The sequence below is a fragment of the Epinephelus lanceolatus genome, chromosome 7 (assembly GCF_041903045.1).
Source record: "Epinephelus lanceolatus isolate andai-2023 chromosome 7, ASM4190304v1, whole genome shotgun sequence".
Taxonomy (NCBI): domain Eukaryota; kingdom Metazoa; phylum Chordata; class Actinopteri; order Perciformes; family Serranidae; genus Epinephelus; species Epinephelus lanceolatus.
The window spans coordinates 13,363,479-13,384,209 of NC_135740.1; the positions used below are offsets into that span (position 1 = coordinate 13,363,479).

Sequence of the window (20,731 nt, forward strand, 5' to 3'; positions counted from 1 at the left end):
TAAAATATAAAAACAATGGTGATAAAAAGAAATGATAAAATATGGCAAAGTCAAATTTAGGCTATTTAAACAGTAAATCAATAAAATCTTATTATAAAAATATCATTTATTTAAATATAAACAATAAAGTATAGATAAAGCAGAGCAAATAAAGACAAAAAATCATAAATAGAATAAGTATAAACCATACATTTATAATAGTAAGACACTACATATAAGCCAAACTAAAAAGATAGCTAGCAAACAATGTTTATGTCTGAGAGTTAGAAATAAATATATTTTAGGTTCAATATGATACGGTGGTGCTAGTTTGAGATATTGGTCATCAACCCTTAATCTTGTTTCTTAGAGTACTAGAGTAACCTAAAATGACTGTTCTGGAACAACAATGTAGTTTAGCATCTAACCAAAAGTGTGAAAGAAGCAGTAAAGTGCCATGTGGTGTGTACAGTATGTGTAATACATAGAATATGAAAGATATGAAAAAGCTAAGGTATGAACAGTAATTTACGGTGTGAACAGTCAGTATGAGCAGTAATAGACTGTTTCAAATGTGTGTTGTTGTCCTCTAATTACAGGAGTAGGGACAATGTCAGGAAGGTAGTCCAAATTCAAAATTATTATAGATATGTTATAGCCATAGACTGCACATCTTTTAAATCAGACCTCTGGGGGCGGGAGAGGAATAAACATAGCAATCTGGGTAAATGTACAAAATGTAAGGTACAACTGTAGAAAAGAACACTTCTCCAAAGCATGGGGGGGCAAGGGATGTATTAGTGTACGGTGTGATAACTTGACTCATACTGTAGCAGCTGAAAACGTCCTGGAAAATAATTTCTAGAAAAGAGTGGGAACCCTGTATAAACTGAAAATGCTCAAATATCAGAATATGAAAAACCCCAAAACATGAGGCCATTAAATGTTACAATACTACTTGATCCTGCTCGCAGGTCATGCACATTATTCCATCTGAAGTCTCACATAGCCAGACCCATCTCCACAGTAGGTAAGTAGAAGGGTAGTGACAAATGGATTTATATTAAAAAAAAACAAAAAAAAAACATAACTACAGATGTTTTCAGTTTGTGAACCAACTTACTACATGACAAATCATTTCACCAAAGTCCAGTTATAACAAAACAAAACATGACAGGCAGAGTGCATTTTTTTTTCTACATGTTATAAATGTATATGTTACATGTGGAGCAAGACAATAATTTCCCTGTCTGGATCTGTGCATGTTTGTCCTCTCCTTCATGCTCTAACCAGACCATTAGTTCCATAACTGTGAGAACAAAATTCACACTTGAACCTCATGAAAACTGTGGTTATTATGTGGTTCGTCTAGTTTGTGATAGATTTCAGAGAAATGTTTCAGTGGGCTGTTGGGTGGGTATTTCCGCACCAAAGAATACTGGCTTTGCATCTGTGTTCTTGCACTTGATGTGACCAAGCATCTGTAAACTTTAAAACAAATAGGTCTACTAATAGGTCTAAATAAACACCCCAAAACAAACAAAACAAGGAGATTAAAACTGTGGAAAATGAGAGAAAGGAGAAAATATTCACAGTCAGTCACATTCTAATTATAATATACTTCACCCTGCTGCACCACCAGCTCTGCAAGCAGTTGTTTCTTTCACATTAGCGCCTGATGCATACAAGAAATAGAAAATAAAGTAAGAAAATAATGCATGCTCTTCACAAATTTTGCTTTATGTTCTGACATGCTCAGAAATACATCTGATTGATAGTCTCAGGCCAACAAATGGGACATTAGCTCAATTACAATTCACATTTCCTTGTCTGTTTGTTTTTTCTTTTTTTTCAGAGCAAACTAAATGCTGTACAGTATATGGCCTTGGTACAGAACAACAGAGGTCATGTACTCATCAGTTAAGACTTTGTAGTCTTTTGATCTCCACAAAGTTGTATATTTTTCATATCTTGCACAAACTCAGAGCTGGATTAACACACAAGGCGGCCTCGGAGTAATTAAGAGTTGTAGGTCCCTTAACAAGGTTTCAAATGACGATGATTACTTCAAATGATCTGTTGCGCTTATATACAGTGCACTTAGAATTTCAATCTTTTAAAAATATGGATTTCACTTTCGACATAAAGCCTGCAGTTACAAATCTTAAGCGGGATTTATAGTTGTTCGGCAGACCCTGCACCGTAGCCTACGCACATGACCTACGCCATTGTGAGCATTTATACTTGTGTGGTGATGTGTCTGTGTCACTCTGCAGTTACACCTCCAAAACAGTAGTTGGCGGCGGAGATTTCTGTGAAGTGCTGTAAAGTTTAGTTGATTAAACATGACTTATTTGAGACAATTTCAAACATGATACACAAATCAGCTTTACTATAACTCACAGCATTCACAGACAAAACACTTGTCTTTATCTGGACACATTTCCTCCACTAATAAAACATGCTAATGTCATTAGCACAAGCCTATGGCATTTTAGATTGTTTAAATTACCTAGCAGCTAGTGATCTTTTCCTCTTCTCATATAAATCCTGGGACAACAGCAGCATTTAACAATTTGGCTCCATTACAGCTCACAAGGTTCACTGTCAAAACAACTGTTTTATATTAAATATTAAATACGTTTTCCAAACAAATATTACATGCTAACGTTATTAGCACAAACCTATGGCATTTTTCATTGTATAAATTAGCCTAGCGGCCGGTGGAGATTTCCTCTGCTCATATGAAGCCAGGATAAATCCCAAAGTATAAATCAAAAAATTTTTTTGTGAAATCACAGTAAATAAAAGCTTTGTTTCCACTGAGGGAAATGGTTTCAGCATACAAAAACAGACAGGAGGTCTGCGTTTCCGCGACGTGTAGTTACATTTCTTGGGGGATCCACATCAAGCTATGGCGTAGGGTACAGCGTAGGCTCTGCATCAACATGGAGCCTTCGCCATAGTATTTTCAACTGCTGTACAATATAATTTAACCTTTTTGTATTTATGAAATGTGATGATCCTTTTTGACCCCTTGCTGTTAAAAAATTATCAAAGCCATTGAGTTAGCGCAGGAAACTGGTTTCTGTGGTTCAACTGGTTTGTTGCAGAATTCAGAGGAAATGTTTGTGTGGGCTGTTTTTCCAAAACACAAAACAGCAAAGTGGTGGCAACTGAACATAATCAGTGTTTGGTATCTTAGTATCAGTATCTAACTCTCTCGTTAAGTAGATATACAAAAAAGGTGTCACTGACTCAGCAGTTTTGCCCAGTTTAGGTTTACTACAGCTGATCCACAATAAACCAATAGCACAGTGACACACCTTCTCTGTCAGCCTATCATCTCACTGCTTCTCATTTTAAATATGGTTCTTTTTCTGCCCACAGTTCTTTCGTGCTGCTGCTGTTTGTACCCTCAAATGCAGCCTCTATTCGCCTTAGCATTCACCAATCAGAGTCATCAGCCACCACCACCTCCACCAGTGTCTAGACTCCATGTGGGGATTTATCTTGCTGCCACTCAGATGTCCCACGATCTCAGAAAATCTCCCTGTGGCGTCTAAGCACCAAAGACTTCTGTTAAATCTTAATCAGCACAGATCATCTGTTAATCTGTACACCTATATTTCACGGTAAACTTCAACTTTATTTCATTCTTCTATTTCTATGAACTTATCTTACTATATAATGACGAAAACTCTGTCTGTCTGCCTGAAGCAATATTACATCAACTGGCCAAAGAGGGGCGATATAGCAACCGATTGAAATTGCAAACTTTGAATGGGCATATCTCATGCCCCGTATGTCGTAGAGACATGACACTTTGCACAGAGATGCCTCTCCTCATGAGGAACACATTTGCCTCAAGAACCCAAACTTCCGGTTATACAGATTTTCTGCCATTTTGAATTTTTAAAAAAACACTTAAAATCGATCTCTTCCTAGGAAGTTTGACCGATCTGCATGAAACTCGGTGAACATAATCTAGGGACCAATATCTAAAGTTCTCTCTTGGCAAAAGTTGGAAAACTTACTAAAACTGAGCTTCTATAAGGCAATGAATATTCAAGAGGGCGTGGCTCATCACATAAATGTGTATAATATCTCAAGTAATGTAATAATGTAATATTTAATGTAGTAATGTACAGTTTTAGCCTACTAACTATCCCACTATTGGCAATGGTACTACTGTACTTTCAATAAAGCAATCGTGCTATCAAATTCACAAAAACTCTGTCTGAGTACATTGCTCTTCTTAATGGGTTCAGTTGACTATTTCATCTGCAACTTCCTATGACCTGTATCCCAAACACACACCATGTGAAACTGTACATCGGCATCTGTGTAGTCAATGGGTATGGACTAGTACAACTAAATACACAATAAAAAAAAAAAATTAAAAACGTTAACAGGTCAATACTTTTGATGCAGTGATAAACCAAAGCATATTTTGCTGATTGAAAAGGTGTAGCTTATTGCACCTACCCTCTATATATTAATTGTATGTACTGTTGTCTTTAGATTTATATAGTAAAAACAAAACAAACAAGCTAAACAATATATTTATATCCAAAAGCCCCAAACAAAAATTCATACACACACACTAGTGTTCATAACTTGGTTTTATATTTGAATATCCTCCCACCTTCAAACCATCATAACTTTAGTGTTCCCTGCTCCACTAATCTGAGCTCCTTTTCTCCTGTTTCCTTACAGGACATCACTAAGTTTGTGCACAAAATTAAGCCTTCTTCTGGCCCCTGCGACATTCTTCCTTCATCTTTGTTTTTAAGTGTTTTTAATTCAATTGGCTCCACTATTTTAGATATTATTAATCTCTCTCTTTTAACTGGCTCTGTCCCGAGCCATTTTAAACATGCCATAGTTCAACCTTTGCTGAAAAAAACAAATTTAGATCCCACCCTCCTGATTAATTACAGGCCTATTTCCAAGCTGCCTTTTGTGTCCACACTGCTTGAAAAAGTTTTTGCAGAGCAGCTCACAGCTTCATTAGAAACTCACAGCTTGTATGATTCCTGTCAATCAGGTTTCCGTAAAATGCATTCTACAGAAACAGCCCTGCTTAAAATTACTAATGACATTATGATGGCAGCTGATGGTGGGAAATGCTCTGTACTGGTGCTACTGGATCTTAGCTCTGCTTTTGATACGGTTGACCATGGCATTCTTTTAAACAGGTTAAACCAGTTAGTGGGTATTTCTGGGTCTGCTCTAGATTGGTTTTCCTCATATCTCACTGACAGGAGATTTTCAGTCACTGCTGGCCAATTAATGTTGTCATGCGGTGTCCCGCAGGGTTCTGTTCTGGGTCCCATGTTATTTTCCCTGTATATGCTGCCTCTTGGACAGATTATTAGCCAGTACAGCGGAATCTTTTATCATTTTTATGCTGATGATATTCAGCTATACTGCTCTTTTAAAACTGATGAGTCCAGCCAATTGTCTATTTTAAATGATTGTTTGGATGCTATTAAAAGCTGGATGTCTGACAACTACCTCCAATTAAATTTTAAAAAGACAGAATCACTTATAATTGCCCCGGAACACTCCATTCCTGTCATTAAGCATTCTTTGGGGCCTTTAAGTGCTCATGCTCAGTGTACCGTCAGAAATCTAGGTGTCATTCTTGACCAGTCCTTGTCCCTAGACAGTCATGTCAGTCAGCTTATTAGCTCTTGTTTTTTCCCATTTGAGGAATATTGCTAAATTAAGATCTGTGGTGACCAGAGTTGAGATGGAGATGATTATTCATGCTTTTATTTACTCTCATTTAGATTATTGTAATGCTCTTTTTACCTGTTTAAACCAAACCACTTTGAACCGGCTCCAGATTGTCCAAAATGCAGCTGCTCGGCTTTTAATCAGTAGTAACAAGAGATCACATATGGCACCAATTTTATCCTCTCTGGACTGGCTACCGATCAAATTCTGCATTAATTTTAAAATTTTGGTTTTAACTTTTAGAGCTTTACATGGTCAGATACCACAGTAACTTGCCGACCTCCTTCTCCCGTACTCGCCCAATCTGACTCTTATGTCCTCTGACCAGATTTTACTCACCATCCCTAGGATCCATTTTAAAACCTGAGGCGACCGTGCTTTTCAAGCTGTTGCTCCCAAACTCTGGAACGCTCTCCCCTTCTCTCTGAGATCCACAGATTCCTGTACTATTTTTATGAAACAACTTAAAACATTTTTATTCAGACAGGCCTTTGGCTGACTGATTAAATGTTTTTACCTCCTTTTATTGCTTCCTATGGGTTTGTTTTATTTGTGACCTTTTCTTTTTGTTTTTTTTTAAATTGTATTTTCATTGTATTATTGTCTGTGTTTTTGCTTTTATTGTGAAGCACTTTGTGATTTTATATCTGTGAAAGGTGCTATATAAATAAACTTTACTTACTTTACTTACTTTGTTAATTATTATTTGAAAATATATTTTTTAAATCTTTAAGCATATTACACATTTTCATTTTCTTTTCAAAAGTATTCCACAAATCAGTTCCTTTGACTCTCACACATCTTCCTTTTGCATTATTTTTGTAAACTAGGAATGGCTTGTTCATACTGGTAGGAGGGGGCCTAGTTGTGAAGTGCTTTGTGGGGGAGTAGGAGGATTTTGAATTGGATACGGTAAGCAACAGGGAGCAAGTGTAGGTTCTGGAGGACAGGGGTTATGTGGTCACGGGAGCGGGTGTGGGTGAGGAGGCGGGCAGCAGAGTTCTGGATATACTGAAGTTTATTTACAAGATTGGAGGTTGTGCCATGGAGGATACTGCTGCAGTAGTCATTACAAGATATAATAAAAGCGTGACTTGCTTGATGTGTTGGTTGAAGGAGAGATTGGTGTCAAAGATGACTCCAAGGTTGCGGCAGGCAGAGGGTGAAGTTGATGGAAGTCTTTGGCTGTGAGGGTGAGGGAATTTGGACCAATTATGAGTAAGTGTGACTTGTCGTAGTTGAGTTTGAGGAGATTTGTTTGCATCCAGTGTCTGATATCAGAGAGGAAGTTTGAGAGGGTGGAGTGGGTCTGAGAGGTAGAGATATAGAGCTGGATGTTTTACCGTGCAAAAATAATGTATTTATTTACAAAACATAATCAAACTAAGGTAAACGTGAAAGTCAGTAATCAGTAGTGTAAGCATGTGTGGATGTGTGGAAATGTATGGAGAGAACAACAAAACAAACAGCAGCAGCAGCCTGCTGCTCTGACCAGACCAGCAAGAGAGAGATGACAGGCAGGAGGGGAGCTTTTAAGAGCCCACACAGGTGTGGCTCATCAGGCTGATGAGCCCATCAGCTGATCAAAGTGGCAACACCCTCCGCCCTGCTTCCTGCAAGAGAGAAAACACAGCAGAAACGGGCAGGGACAACTAGTGGAGTGGAGGGGTCGTCACAAAACAGAGGCCATGGCAACGGATGATCTGACCGAGGGGGAGGTAGAGGATGAAGAGGAGAGGACCAAGCACCGAACCCTGGGGGACACCTTGGGACAGGGGGGCAGTCGAGGAGGAGCAGTTGTTGATGAAGACGAATTGCTTCCTTTCATTAAGGTATGATTGGAGCCAGGTGAGGGTGTCATCTGTGATGTTGAAGAGAGATTGTAGGCGGCAGAGTAAGATGGAGTGGTTAATGGTATCAAAGGCAGCAGTGTGGTCCAGGAGGATGAGGATGGAGAGTTGGCCAGAGTCTGAGGAGAGGAGAAGGTCATTTGTTACTTTGAGGAGGGCAGTTTCAGTGCTGTGGTGGGTACGGAATCCGAATTGAAATTGTTCGTAGAGGTCATTATTGGTGAGATGGGCTTTGATTTGTGAGGCGACAACACGCTCCAGGATTTTAGACGAGGATGGGAGGCTGGAAATGTGCTGGAAATAATTGATGCTGTCAGGGTTGAGTCCAGGTTGCTTGATGATGGGGGTTACAGCAGCCAGTTTCAGTGATGGAGGAACAGTGGAAAATTTGAGGGAGGAGTTGATAATCCCTGAGATAATTGGGGAGATGGTGGGGAAGCAGTGTTTAACAAAGGAGGATGGGATGGGATCTAGGATGCAGGTGAAGGATTTCATGGTTGGGATGATTTTGGACAAATCAGCCGGGGAGATGGGTGAAAATCTAGAGAGTGGAGAGGTGATAAGAGGAGCAGGGGGGAGGGAGGAGGAATGGGTGATGGGGGAGGAGGATAGGGAATTGTAGATGGTATCAATTTTGGATTGGAAGAAAGAGAGGAAAGAATTGCACTTTTCAGTGGTGAATGAGTTTGAAATGTTGTCGCTGGGATTGAGGAGTTTGTTGATGGTGGACAAAAAGAGCCTTTTGGTTATTGGAGCCAGTGTGGATGAGGTTTGAAAAGTAAGCAGAGTGGGCAGTGTTGAGGGCAGTTTTTTACAGTTGAAGGTGGTCAGTGTATGCTTGGAGATTACCTGTGAGTCCGTTGGTTTTTTTTGTGGAGTCTTTCAAGCTGACATAAGCAGCCAGACATAAATGTTCTGTTAAACTAAAGAAATGATATATATATATTATATATTTTACATGATTTTAAATATGGTTTTCAGCAGTGGTGTAGTGATAGTTAATAAGGTGGGTGTACTACTAGGTAGGTGGGTAAGTTACCAAGAAAGAAGTAGGCATACTCTCCTATATATTCCAGTGGCGTCTTGGCTGATAGGTGAATACAATAAACGGGCAAAAAAGAGGTAGCTATACCCCGTATACCTGCATATACCACGCGTAAATGCACTCCGTCAGTACTACTACTCAAATTGATGTTTTTTTTCCTTCAATAACTAATGCATGTGGTTGGGTTTAGGAAAAAAAAGAACAGGGTTTGGCGTTATAATCTTACACAACGCAAACACCACTCTTCCAGATGAAGGTCAGTGTTTGTTCGGCCCATTCACCACCACTTCCACCCGCCCTACTCGAACTTTTGCCGCCTTAACTTTTGTTTTTGTCTTGCGTTTCCCCCTGACTTTGCCTAGCGCTGTAAAACTATAACGCAACCAGCTGCATATCATGCTGACATTAAGGATGGCATTTTTTGTCTGTTTGACAAAGTCACCACCCAAGTGCCAGATTTCAATGACTCTGGAGTGAGTACGGGTTGACAATATAAACAACTTTGGGGCCCAGCACTGAACCTTGATGAACTGAACTTGAACTTGAATTGAACACTGAACTTTGAATGTCATTGCTTATTTGACATATTGATCTCTATTTTCAAGACAGTTATTGATCTATGAGTATGCTACCCCTCTAATACCATGTCTTTTAAGTTTTCTTATTAGTAAACTATGACTAATAGTGTCAAATACCTTATTATCATTATTATCATTTACAATGGGGAAAGGAGGTCTGAAAGCAGAATTAACTAAATCAAGAGGCTGAAAGTATCCAAAATATAAAATTAAATGATGAATGATATAAAAGAAGTAGAAGAATGAATTAATGTGCCAGACTGTGTTAGTTTCATCACATACTGATGATATCATATTTGTGCTTCAGGCTGTTGAGGCATCAGATAAATTAAACTAACAAGATCATGCAAAGATAAAAAACAAATTGCAAACTTGCAAACATACGTTGCACAACAGATGTGGTTGGAAGTCAAGATAATAAAGATGATTATCTCACTTGAAAACAAAGCAAACGGTATAAAAGAGTCAACTTGACACCCCACAAGAGGACAAGCCAAGTGCCTTGCTGGCATCATGCACGCTCTGTACAAATTTCTACTTGTTCATGCTCTGACATGTCTCGGAGGAAATGGTAAGATGTCCAAAACTGGTTATTTTTCTTGAACCATTAAATGTGACATCAAGTTAATTTTGACTTATCTTTGCAGCACGTGGGAGTGAAATCGTAAACGGGCAGAAAGCCCCGGAGAACTCAATGCTGTATATGGTCTCTCTGCAGAACAGTAGAGAAGAACATGTATGTGGAGGATTCCTCATCCGGGAAGACACTGTGGTCACCGCTGCACACTGTGGCAGCCTGTGAGTTACAATTCCCCTTTCAGCAAGCTTTGATTCGTGTAATTAGAAATCAATTTAAAAATATTTCAAGATATATTAACCGACTTTTTAAGTAAAAAATACTTAATGTTTTAAGTTGTTGTTGTTACAATCTTAGAAAATATACTGACAATCGCTCAATGATCTCTCATTCAGGGGAGTTAAACATGTTGTTCTTGGCACCCACCATCTCAATAAGGTTGGATCAAGAATGAACATTGCACATAGATACATACACCCAGATTTTGTGAGTGAAGGCTTTGGTAAGGACATCATGCTTCTCAGAGTAAGTACTTCTACCTCTTTTACAGTAGGACATTTTCTTAGTCATTTTTATCATCAGTACCACATTCCAGCAATTGTTTATTAAATTAGAGTCTGATAAATAAAAGAAAATATGTTAGGACATTAGACTGCAAGTTTTTAATTTCTCCTCTCTGACTGTGTGTGTCTGCAGCTGGCTGGGATGGCTAAACTGAACAACAGAGTGCAAACAATTCCAATTCCCAGATCTGAAATAAACACACAAGAAAACACAATGTGCCGTGTAGCTGGATGGGGTTACACAACTAGTGGTGGTGTAGTTTCTGATGATCTGAGAGTGGTGGATGTGTCTGTCATTAGCCGGCCAGACTGTAAGGAGAAATGGCGTGGTCTTCCTGCCGATGTCATCTGTGCAGGTGGATATCCCTCAGACAAAGGATTCTGTCAGGTATGTTTTCTGTCTGTTTATTGAAAATGTCAGCTGGTATAGAAATGCTCCAAACACCTTCAATCGAATAATGATAAACACACTAAGCTTCTTCCTCTTCACAGGGTGATTCTGGTGGTCCTCTGGTGTGCAACGGGATGGCTGTCGGTGTCGTGTCTTTCAACAACAACAACACCTGCAGCTACCCAGATGTACCCAACGTCTACACGGATATCTCAAAATATCTTCCCTGGATCAAGAGCAAACTCAGACATTAGCAAAATCTTGCGCAAAGTTTCACATCAGCATACATCGATTTTGATATGGGGGTTTCATGGTGTCTCAGATTGCTCTGTCAGTGTGGCCAAAATTCAAAATAAAAGCTTATTTCAAATACCATGTTTAATGTCTTTCTTTGACAACTTCATCAGAACACTTGAAATTTATTTAAAGTAATTAATAATAATAATAATAATAATAATAATAATAATAATAATAATAATATATAAACCCTTCTGAGGTGTGTAATTGTAAATGTGTGAAGATAATGGAGTTATTATTACATGTAGTACATGCGGCATGGACGTATTTAGGCGGAGCAGAGCAGAGTTTTTTTTACCTGCTATACAGACTTAGTCTTTGTAGCGTGTGGATGTGTGCATATTGAGTTTTATCAACTGATAATGCAGTTGGTTATGTAGGGCTTGGAAGCATAGGCCATGTTGACCTGTACTAAATTAATTAACTGCATTGTGTGGAACAGGATTTATTGATTTGATGATTTATTTTAATTTGAAATGTAAAAACTCCCACAAGGTTGATTTGCTGCTTTGCATTTCCTTTGGTACAGTGAGGTACTCATTTTAACACAGTTCTATGTACAACCCCAATTCCAAATAAGTTGGCACACTGTGTAAAACATAAATACAAACAGAATGCAATGATTTGCAAATCTTTTTCTTTTTTATATTCAAAGGGGTACAGTCCAAAGACAAGATATTTAATGTTCAATCTGATCAACTCTGTGTTTTGTTATTATAAAAAAATAAACTAATTCTAAATTTGACGCCTGCCACATGTTCCAAACAAAGTTGGGACATGAGCATGTTTCCCACTCTGTTACATCTTCTTTTTCTTTCAACATCACTTAGTAAGTGTTTGGGATCTAGGGATACTTGTTGAAGTTTTGAAAGTCAGTCCATGCAAGTTCTTTGAATTTACATTTTTTGACATGGTGCATAATAAAGTTTATAAATGTGAAGTCTTTGGTGATTAGACCCCATTCTGGCATCGTCATTTTAGGGGGCTACGGATGCTAGGGCTAGTGCAGGAATAGCCCCCTGATGGAGTCCAGACGCTTGGAGTGGTGGTGGTGTATTCAAATAAACACAAGAAGTTTGTGCTCTAATAAAAAAAAAAAAAGGGATCAGCACTCAGTGAATAATCCTCCTAAGCCCTACGATAAGCTATTATGGCAAGGCTTAACTATACAGACCCGTGAGCAGTGATAACTAACATGTCTTTGGGGTCATCGGGTGGGAACCTCCTTTCACCGGTGTTTCGTCTAGTTAGTCCCACGACACCTCCAGGAGGCTAGACAGTGATCTCTGGCGTCCCAGAGACACTCCCCTAATGCCAGGTCTCACTGCTCCCCACACTAACCGAACAACCTCCTTTACCTTACCTATACTACCACAGAGGAGGTAGACCCAGGGAAGGAAGCCTTGTTAGGCTATCACACTCCCCCGCCGGGTTAGGCTGTACAGTCTACCTCCCCAGGACGAGCCCTCACAACAATGACACCTCCAGGAGGCTGGACAGTGATCTCAGCCCAAACAGCACTGCCACCTTTAACCAAGCCCAGGCTCCGTTTATGCGAGCTCCAGGCAGAAGCAATGCTGATACTACCTTTACTAGCACATTCACCATACTCTATTTCACACGCTACATAGCATAACTACAATGTAAGCTAAAGTTAAAGGAGATAAATGAACTCACAGGATCAGCAAACACACTCACTTTGCAGCATGGTCTCAAACAAAATGGATTCAAATAGGCCACTCCCACACTTAAATAACCTTCCTCTTCCTGGATTTCCTTCTTACTTACACATGGCTTTCTCAGCCCAAACAGCACTGCCATCTTCAACCAAACCCAGGCTCCATACATGCGAGCTCCAGGCAGAAGCAATGCTGATACTAGCTTTCCTGTCACATTCACCATACTCTATTTCACACACTACATAGCATAACTACAATATAAGCTAAAGTTAAAGGAGCTAACTGGACTTACAGGATCAGCAAGCACACTCACCTTGCCGCATGGCCTCAAACAAAATGGATTCCAATAGGCCACTCCCACACTTAAATACTTCCTCTTCCTGGATTTCTCCTGACAGGAAGTGGATCTCTCCACCTGATCTCAAGGAGTTATGTACCCTGCTTAGTAGTTCCCCCTGCTGGCCCCCAGCTGACATTATTTCTTCTGTAATAGATAAACTGGCTGCATTTAATTGCTTCATCTGACATTTCCCTCACTGTCTTCCTCAAATTCTGTCCCCGCACTCCAAGTTCCCCCAGGAGTGAGACAGTTGATCTTGCTATGAATCCCCTACACCCCACTTCCACTGGACAAATCCTAGTCTTCCATCCTCGCTGCTCAGCTTCTGCTCCTAAGTCTGCATATCTAAGCTTTTTTCTTTCATAGGCTTCTTCCACTGAGTCTTCCCAAGGAACTGTCAGCTCAATGAAATAAACTATCTGTTGACTCACTGACCACAACACTAAGTCAGGCCTCTGCCTGGTACAGACTATTTCCTGAGGAACAACAAGCTTTCCCCCTAAATCTACTTGCATTTCCCAATCACAAGCACCTTCTAGGCGGCCACACCCTTGCCTCCTCACTAACTTATCCCTTCTGTATTTCTCTCCCTCACGGACAAACTGAATTACTAAACTCCTATCCTTAACACCTTCTGAATTCACCTGTCTTCGTTTCCCTTCGATGCCTGCAGCTAAACATTTCAACACCTGATTATGTCGCCATGTATATCGGCCTTGTGACAAGCTAACTTTACAGCCTGACAAAATATGCTTTAAAGTTGCGGTACGTGAACACAATGGGCATGATGGGTCCTCATTTACCCACAGTTTTAGGTTCTGGGGGGTTGGTAACACATCGTATGTAGCCCCTACCAGGAATCTAATACGATTCTCCTCCATACTCCACAGGTCCCTCCAACTAAGCTTCCTCTTCTCTACACTTTCCCAATTCAACCACTGTCCCTGTTTAGCCTGGGCCACTACCTTTGCACCCCTTACTATCTCTTCCTGTCTGCGTATCTGTTCTACAACCAGCTTTCTTTTATCTTTGAGGCCTGCTGTATTCCATACCGGTTTACCTGAGCCAAGCCCCAGGCCTCCCCGGCCAAACTGAACATTACCTACAATCTCTGCATGCCTAAGAGCTGCCTCTGCCTCCTGAACTGCCGATCTTGGGTTCCACTTCCTCCCCTTGGTTGGATTTGGAACCACACTCCTAACTACCACGTCCTTACTCCCAGATAACAAGAGCTCTGTCCTGACCTTGGTACATTTAAATTCCTCTGTTAAACTAGATACTGGCAGCTGAAGTATCCCTTTTCCATACAATGCAACACTACTTAGGCACCTAGGAGCGCCCAACCACTTCCTAATGTAGGAGCTAACCGACCTTTCCATTCTCTCCACAACAGATATTGGAATTTCATAAACTGACAATGGCCACATTAACCTAGGATATAGCCCAAATTGCAAACACCACAACTTCAACTTTCCTGGAAGTTCTGATTTATCTATTCTATCCAATCCTTCAGCCACATCTTTTCTAAATTTCACCACCTGTTCCTTATCATTCAACTCTACATTGTACCACCTACCTAAGCTCTTTACTGACGTTTCCCTAATTGTTGGGATGTCCTCATCATCTATGACAAACTTCCTATCACTTAACTTCCCTCTACATATCGAGATGCTTCTAGATTTACTAGGCTTGATTTTCATGCTGGCCCACTTGAGGTTCTTATTTACCTTCTCTAGTAGCCTCTTTGTACATGGCATTGTTGTGGTCACCAGTGTCATGTCATCCATGTAAGCCCTAACTGGTGGAAGATGCAACCCATTCTGCCGTCTCTCCCCACCTACCACCCACTTAGAAGCCCTGATGATTACTTCCATTGCCATAGTAAATGCTAATGGAGAAATTGTACACCCTGCCATGATGCCTATTTCTAGCCTCTGCCAACCTGTTGTGAAACCTGCTGTACTTAGACACAACCTAATATCCTGAAAATATGCTTTCACTAAGTTAACAACTACCTGTGGCACTCTGAAGTAGTCAAACGCACTCCAAATGAGGCTGTGCGGTACTGAACCAAACGCATTTGCAAGATCTAAAAATATTACATGTAGGTCCCTTTTGTTAATCTTCGCTGCCTGAATCTGGTGCCAGATCATGCTAGTATGCTCTAAACACCCTGAAAAACCTGGTATTCCTGCCTTCTGCACCATGGTATCTATTAAGCTATTCCTTTCCAAGTAGCTAGCTAGTCTCTGCGCTACTACACTAAAGAAAATCTTGAAGAGATGAAGAGAGCTGACTAGAGATCTGGGGCCATATTCACAAACATTCTGAGAGTACTCTCAGAGAGCTCCTAACTTAGACTAAAAACTTTTAGTGCAGAGTCTTAGCTTAGGAGTGATTTAGGAAAGCTCTCAGAGCAACTCTGAGCAAGGAAGGGATGGAATTTTTCACCTTAGTGAGGAGGTGTGGTTGACCCTGTTGCTAGGTGTGAGGCTTTCCTTTAACAGATGTGATTGGCTGTCACAGACACACCCTTTTGTGGGCCTGCAAGGTGTGGACACCCAGTGGTAATGAAATGAACTGCATCACAATATGAGACTGAAAGTGTTGTCATTGTTAATGTGATCACTCTGCTGATGGAAGGTTGAGACAGACAAAAGTCATTACTGCTGCACTCTTACATTTTTCCAGTTTTTCAAATATCTTAGTATTGTGATGATTTTATTTCTGGCATTATAGCATTATTTTTTTAGGTGGGAAATGTGTGTATATCCCAAATGAGATCGACCACACATATCCCTGCACAATCTCACCTGTAGCATTTCATTTACTCACTGTCATTTTGTGTTCAGAGACTGTTTCTGCGACTTCTTTGTGTTTGTACCATTTTCTGCTCTGCTTAGGAAACTCTTAAGCCTCTTAAAAGTCTTCCTTCAGGAGCTCTCTTAAGGTCTAAGATGCTTTGTGAATAACATTTATCTTTACCAGGACCTAGTCTTAACTTTAAGGGGGAATTCTAAGAAAATGTTTTCTTAGAATTTCGTCATCAGGAGCAACTCTTAGCACTAGGAAGCTTTGTGAATGCGGCCCCTGGATGGATGAGATGTGGATCATGGCTTCTGATGAGCTCAATGGAAGGAACCCCGTCCTGTTCATGGCTCTAGAAGAAATTACAGATTAAAATCAAAGGTAGCTGTTGGGATTTAGTCTCTTGTGGTGGTAATTACTAGGGATGGGCAGACTGATACCAAAACATAACACAGATACTTCGTTTAATTTTGGTATTCATCCCAGTATCAATAGGTTTGATACCGACTAGTTTCTCTCTTCTATGTTGTACCTATAAGTATTTCAAGAAAAAACTTTAAACTGCAAACTGTGCAAACAACATTTCGTTATCGTGACCACATCTATCTGTTTGCTTTTGTGTGTCTGCACTCAAACAACATATGCATGAAGGAGGAAGAAAGTACGAAAAAGGGAACTTTGCGACAGAAAAGAGAGAGGAGGAGGGGAATGCCTCAGCATCCAGACCCCTGACACAGAGACAGAGGCACGGAATATCCAACTTGTTCTCATTTCGATGTCATCAAATACAACTGCTTTGTCAGTTACTTAGGCATAAAACACCAACGCCAAAAGCCACCTTTTGCAGTGGTATGACATGCTGCTAGGCAGCATCAGATCGCAACTTAGCTAGATGGTATCTTCTGTGGTATTATGATACACTGCCAGTCAGCCAGACAGCACTATTTATGGCAGTGTGGCAGGTCATAACGAGGCTGAATGGCACCTGTCACAGCAGTAAGATACACTGGCGTCAGTTTTAAATGCTGCCAGTAATAACAACACAATATAAGGAGCTGGAAAGTCCCTATAGGGTTTGAGGAAGGGGTGGTTGATGGGTCCAACAAACCTTCACCCAGGAGTCAGGTATTCACTTTCCATTTACTGCCAAACCATGATGGGTTTTTTTCTAAACCCAATCATGTGCTATTGTTAACATCCCAGCATTGCTTTAAGCATCACAGAACATCAACAGCAGACGCAAAAGGATAGGTAGTGCTTAATATGGTGACATGAAAGGCCACTGACAAAGCAGCTATATGTGACGACTTGGGATGAAAACCTGTTGGAATATTCAGGTATATAGTGGTGAAATTAATGGGTTAGTCAAATCAGATCTTCAGCATTGGTTAATGTTTCATTTTCAAACTGTAATTGGTCACTATTAATTTAGCAGACTGATTATTTAGCTCATAAATCATGACACACTGCTCTGCCCTACATGAAAGTCATATTGATATCAGTGATTCTAGCTCTGTATTACTTGGGACTTGATCAAAACCAAATATTGTGGTGCCCCCCACCCATAGTAATTACTGTCAACAGGCTTGACAGTGGGCCAAAAGCTACTTGTGGCTGCTCGATATGTTTAGTATTATATACAGTTTTTAATCTGGACAAATCATATTATTAGCAGTGTACAAAAAAATAATAGTAGGTCTGAATGTGAGTGTTAATGTCTGCCTGTGTATATTAGTCCTGTGACAGGCTGCTGGTGTGTCTGGACTTAACCCTGCCTCTCACCCACTGTGAGCTGGGCCCCAGATAAGCTGCAGTCTGTCACAACCATAGAAATGATAAGTGGGTAGAGATGATAAATCGAACGAATGATTCCACCCCTGTGGTTTGTGTGGTTGTAGATACATTTCCTGCTCTAAGGATAAATGTTTGCATGTGTTGCAAGCAGCCAGACACAAATGTCCTGTTTAACTAAAGAAATGATGAGAGAGAAACCTGTGTTATTGTGGGACAGGTGTCTCTCAGCAGAAGTTATTGACACAATAACTTCATATTCAACTTCAGTATCTGTTATTTCATCAGTAACTCTAACACATTGGGACTCTCTAAAGCCCAATATTTAATTAACCACACCACTGCACCCGGAATGGATTGCCAACAGAGGAACGTTGCACATTTACCTAATGAATTTCCATCCAAGATATGTTTAAGTGTATGCTTTAAAACAAATACAGTATCAAACTCAGCTTTAATCAATTCTATTTTCTTCAAGAACTTTAATGTTTAATATAGTTTATTAACAGCAGCCCTTTAAGTGGTTTAACAAATATTAAATCCACCTCTTGTTACCAGGGCGGGTTCAGTGAAAACTCTGAATTAGTCAACCCTGTGATGGGGAAAACTATGGGTTTTCTGTTCCAGAAAGAGAGGTAACTTAAAGGAATAGTTAAGATTTTTTTTAAGTGAGGTTGTATGGGGTACTTATCCATTGTCGTGCATAGAAGTGGGCTAGAGTCCGACAGTGAAGCTAAGCTATATACTACTTCAGTTCAATATCAGTTTAAGTGTATGCTATATTTAGACTATTTTCACAGCTTTACCTTAATGTCAGTTGGTGTTTTCCAAGAGGAAACTAAAGCAGTTATATTGGTCTCTCTTTAGAGCCACACTCCATTGAGAAAAACTGTGATTTAAGGGAGAAGTCCAGTATTTTGCACTTTGAGCCCCATTCCTGGGTTGTTTATGATGAAATAGAGTGGCTAAAACCAAAATAGTGATGATTGCTCCTTTTCGGAGAATTTGGCTTTCCCCTGCCTGGCTTAACACAGCTGCCTATGGCCATGTGTGAACCTGTCCTAAAACCACCCTAAACACTCATTTTCAAAGCCATGAAACTCAACGAGTGGTCAGTGGTGTTCATTGATGTTCTGACATAAAAATCGTAGCAAACTGTGGTTTCCATCCGTGTTGTCACTATTCATCTCGATTGTGGAACTATTTTTTCAGCTGCCTCACACCCGTGTGTAAACTTCCACTTGATCGTTCGTTTGACCCTGAAGCGTTATACACTCCAGCCCACTTGATGGAGGTAATGCTCCTTTACATGGGTGTCGCCAACCAGCAGGAAACCATTGCAATGTAATGGGACACAGAAAAGAAGCAGGAGAAGAAGGCTGGCGTTGTGTTCAAAGACATTGTACTGCGAAGGTTGTTTACAAGCAAGTAATCTATCGTGCAGTTGTTTAAACTTATTACAAAACTTTTTTGTTCGTTCTCGTTCTTCCTACAGGAGCGCGCACAGCACTGTCGAGCCGGCACTTTCGCTGAGCTAAAAGACTCCAATGACTACAACCTTGTCATAAACAACCCCCTTTCCATTTCCGGTGGCAGATTACTACCAACGGACAATGAGGCTTCCATAGAAAACCCATGGATTGCATAAAATGTCAAATAAATCATCACGGAAACCACAGTTTGCTACGATTTTTATGTCAGAACATGAACAAACACCACTGACCACTCGGTGAGTTTCATGGCTTTGAAAACAAATGTTTAGGGTGGTTTTAGGACAGATATACACATGGCCATAGGCAGCAGTGTTAAGCCAGGCAGGGGAAAGCCAAATTCTCCGAAAAGGAGCAATCGCCAAAATTTTGGTCTTAACCACTCTATTTCATCATAAACAACCCAGAAATGGGGCTCAAAGTGCAAAATACCGGACTTCTCCTTTAACACTGTTAAACAGAGAAGCAGCTGGTCCACCACTGCCTCAATCAGTTAGTTTGTTTCTGTTACTGTATGACATTGGCATAAAAAAAAGGTTAGTTCCAATTCTCCAAAGTCACATAATCACACAAACTAACTAACTGATTGAGGCAGCAGTAGACCAGCACCTCCCATGCTCAGCAAGCTTAAATTACTGTTTTTGTCAAAGGAGTCTGGTGGCTTTAACAAGAGCATAGATGGGGAACTTTTCTGTTGGAAAGAGCTGTCTGACAAAAAGGTAAGCAGTGTAAATACTCTCAATGTAGCGTCTCCTCCCTCTTACAGAGCCAGACACGCTGTTTCATTTTCTCATTGATTCAGCCCATACCAAAGTGCATATATCAAAGCGCATTAGTTAGCAGAGGTTTAAGTACTGCATGTTGGAAACAAAATCCTAGTTGCAAGCACGTGTACACGCAGACTACAGGTGGTGCTCAAGTACCTGCCTTTTTGGCCTCTGAGTAGATCAGTGCCATTTTTTGCAAGACATGTTTTTTTCTAGTTTCTTTTAATCATTTTACATTTTAGTTTTTAAATGTGGCCCATGGCATCATTCTAAATTAAAAGCATGTGGAACACTCCAGTGAGAAACAGTGCAGTGGAAGAAGTGTGCACTTTACAGTTAAGCCATTAACACTCTGTTGCAAAAATTGACCAGGTCCAATTCTCTTGAAGGTCAAAATTGTTGTTTTTTCTTGTTTTCTTTTCTTTTCTTTTCTTTTCTTTTCTTTTCTTTTCTTTTCTTTTCGCTAAGGCATAATCACGAAAGACTCATGCCAAATACTGGCAATTGTATGACAGTTTCAGTTTGCTTGGCTCGTTGGCCTAGGGGTATAAGTCTCACTTGGTGAGTGAGACTCATATAGACTGTATAGTGAATGAAAACACAGTAGAAGAAGTGTGGACTTTACAATTGATCTGTTACTGTTGTTTACCACAAAACCTTCTGTTACATTTGGATGTATTAGTAACTGATATCAGTTGCCTGGGATGTGAGTATTGTGAAAATAGTAATGTAGTGGCATTAAGTAGCTTTAGACTTGGAGCTAGTGAAAACAAGGCAAAGTGAGCATGGATGGAAGGGAGAAGGACATACTTCTCATGCAAAGCATTTAGA

General features: G+C 40.1%; 1 protein-coding gene across 1 annotated transcript; it reads left to right on the forward strand.

Moving 5' to 3' along the window:
- The first annotated feature begins 9,689 nt into the window (after positions 1 to 9,689).
- On the forward strand, positions 9,690 to 11,103 carry LOC117261483 (duodenase-1-like). The gene is made up of 5 exons (XM_033633894.2): positions 9,690 to 9,768; positions 9,845 to 9,995; positions 10,170 to 10,299; positions 10,471 to 10,725; positions 10,830 to 11,103. The coding sequence occupies exons 1-5, from the start codon at positions 9,711 to 9,713 to the stop codon at positions 10,980 to 10,982; spliced, it is 747 nt and encodes a 248-aa protein (XP_033489785.2). The 5' UTR covers positions 9,690 to 9,710; the 3' UTR covers positions 10,983 to 11,103.
- Positions 11,104 to 20,731: the final 9,628 nt, after the last annotated feature.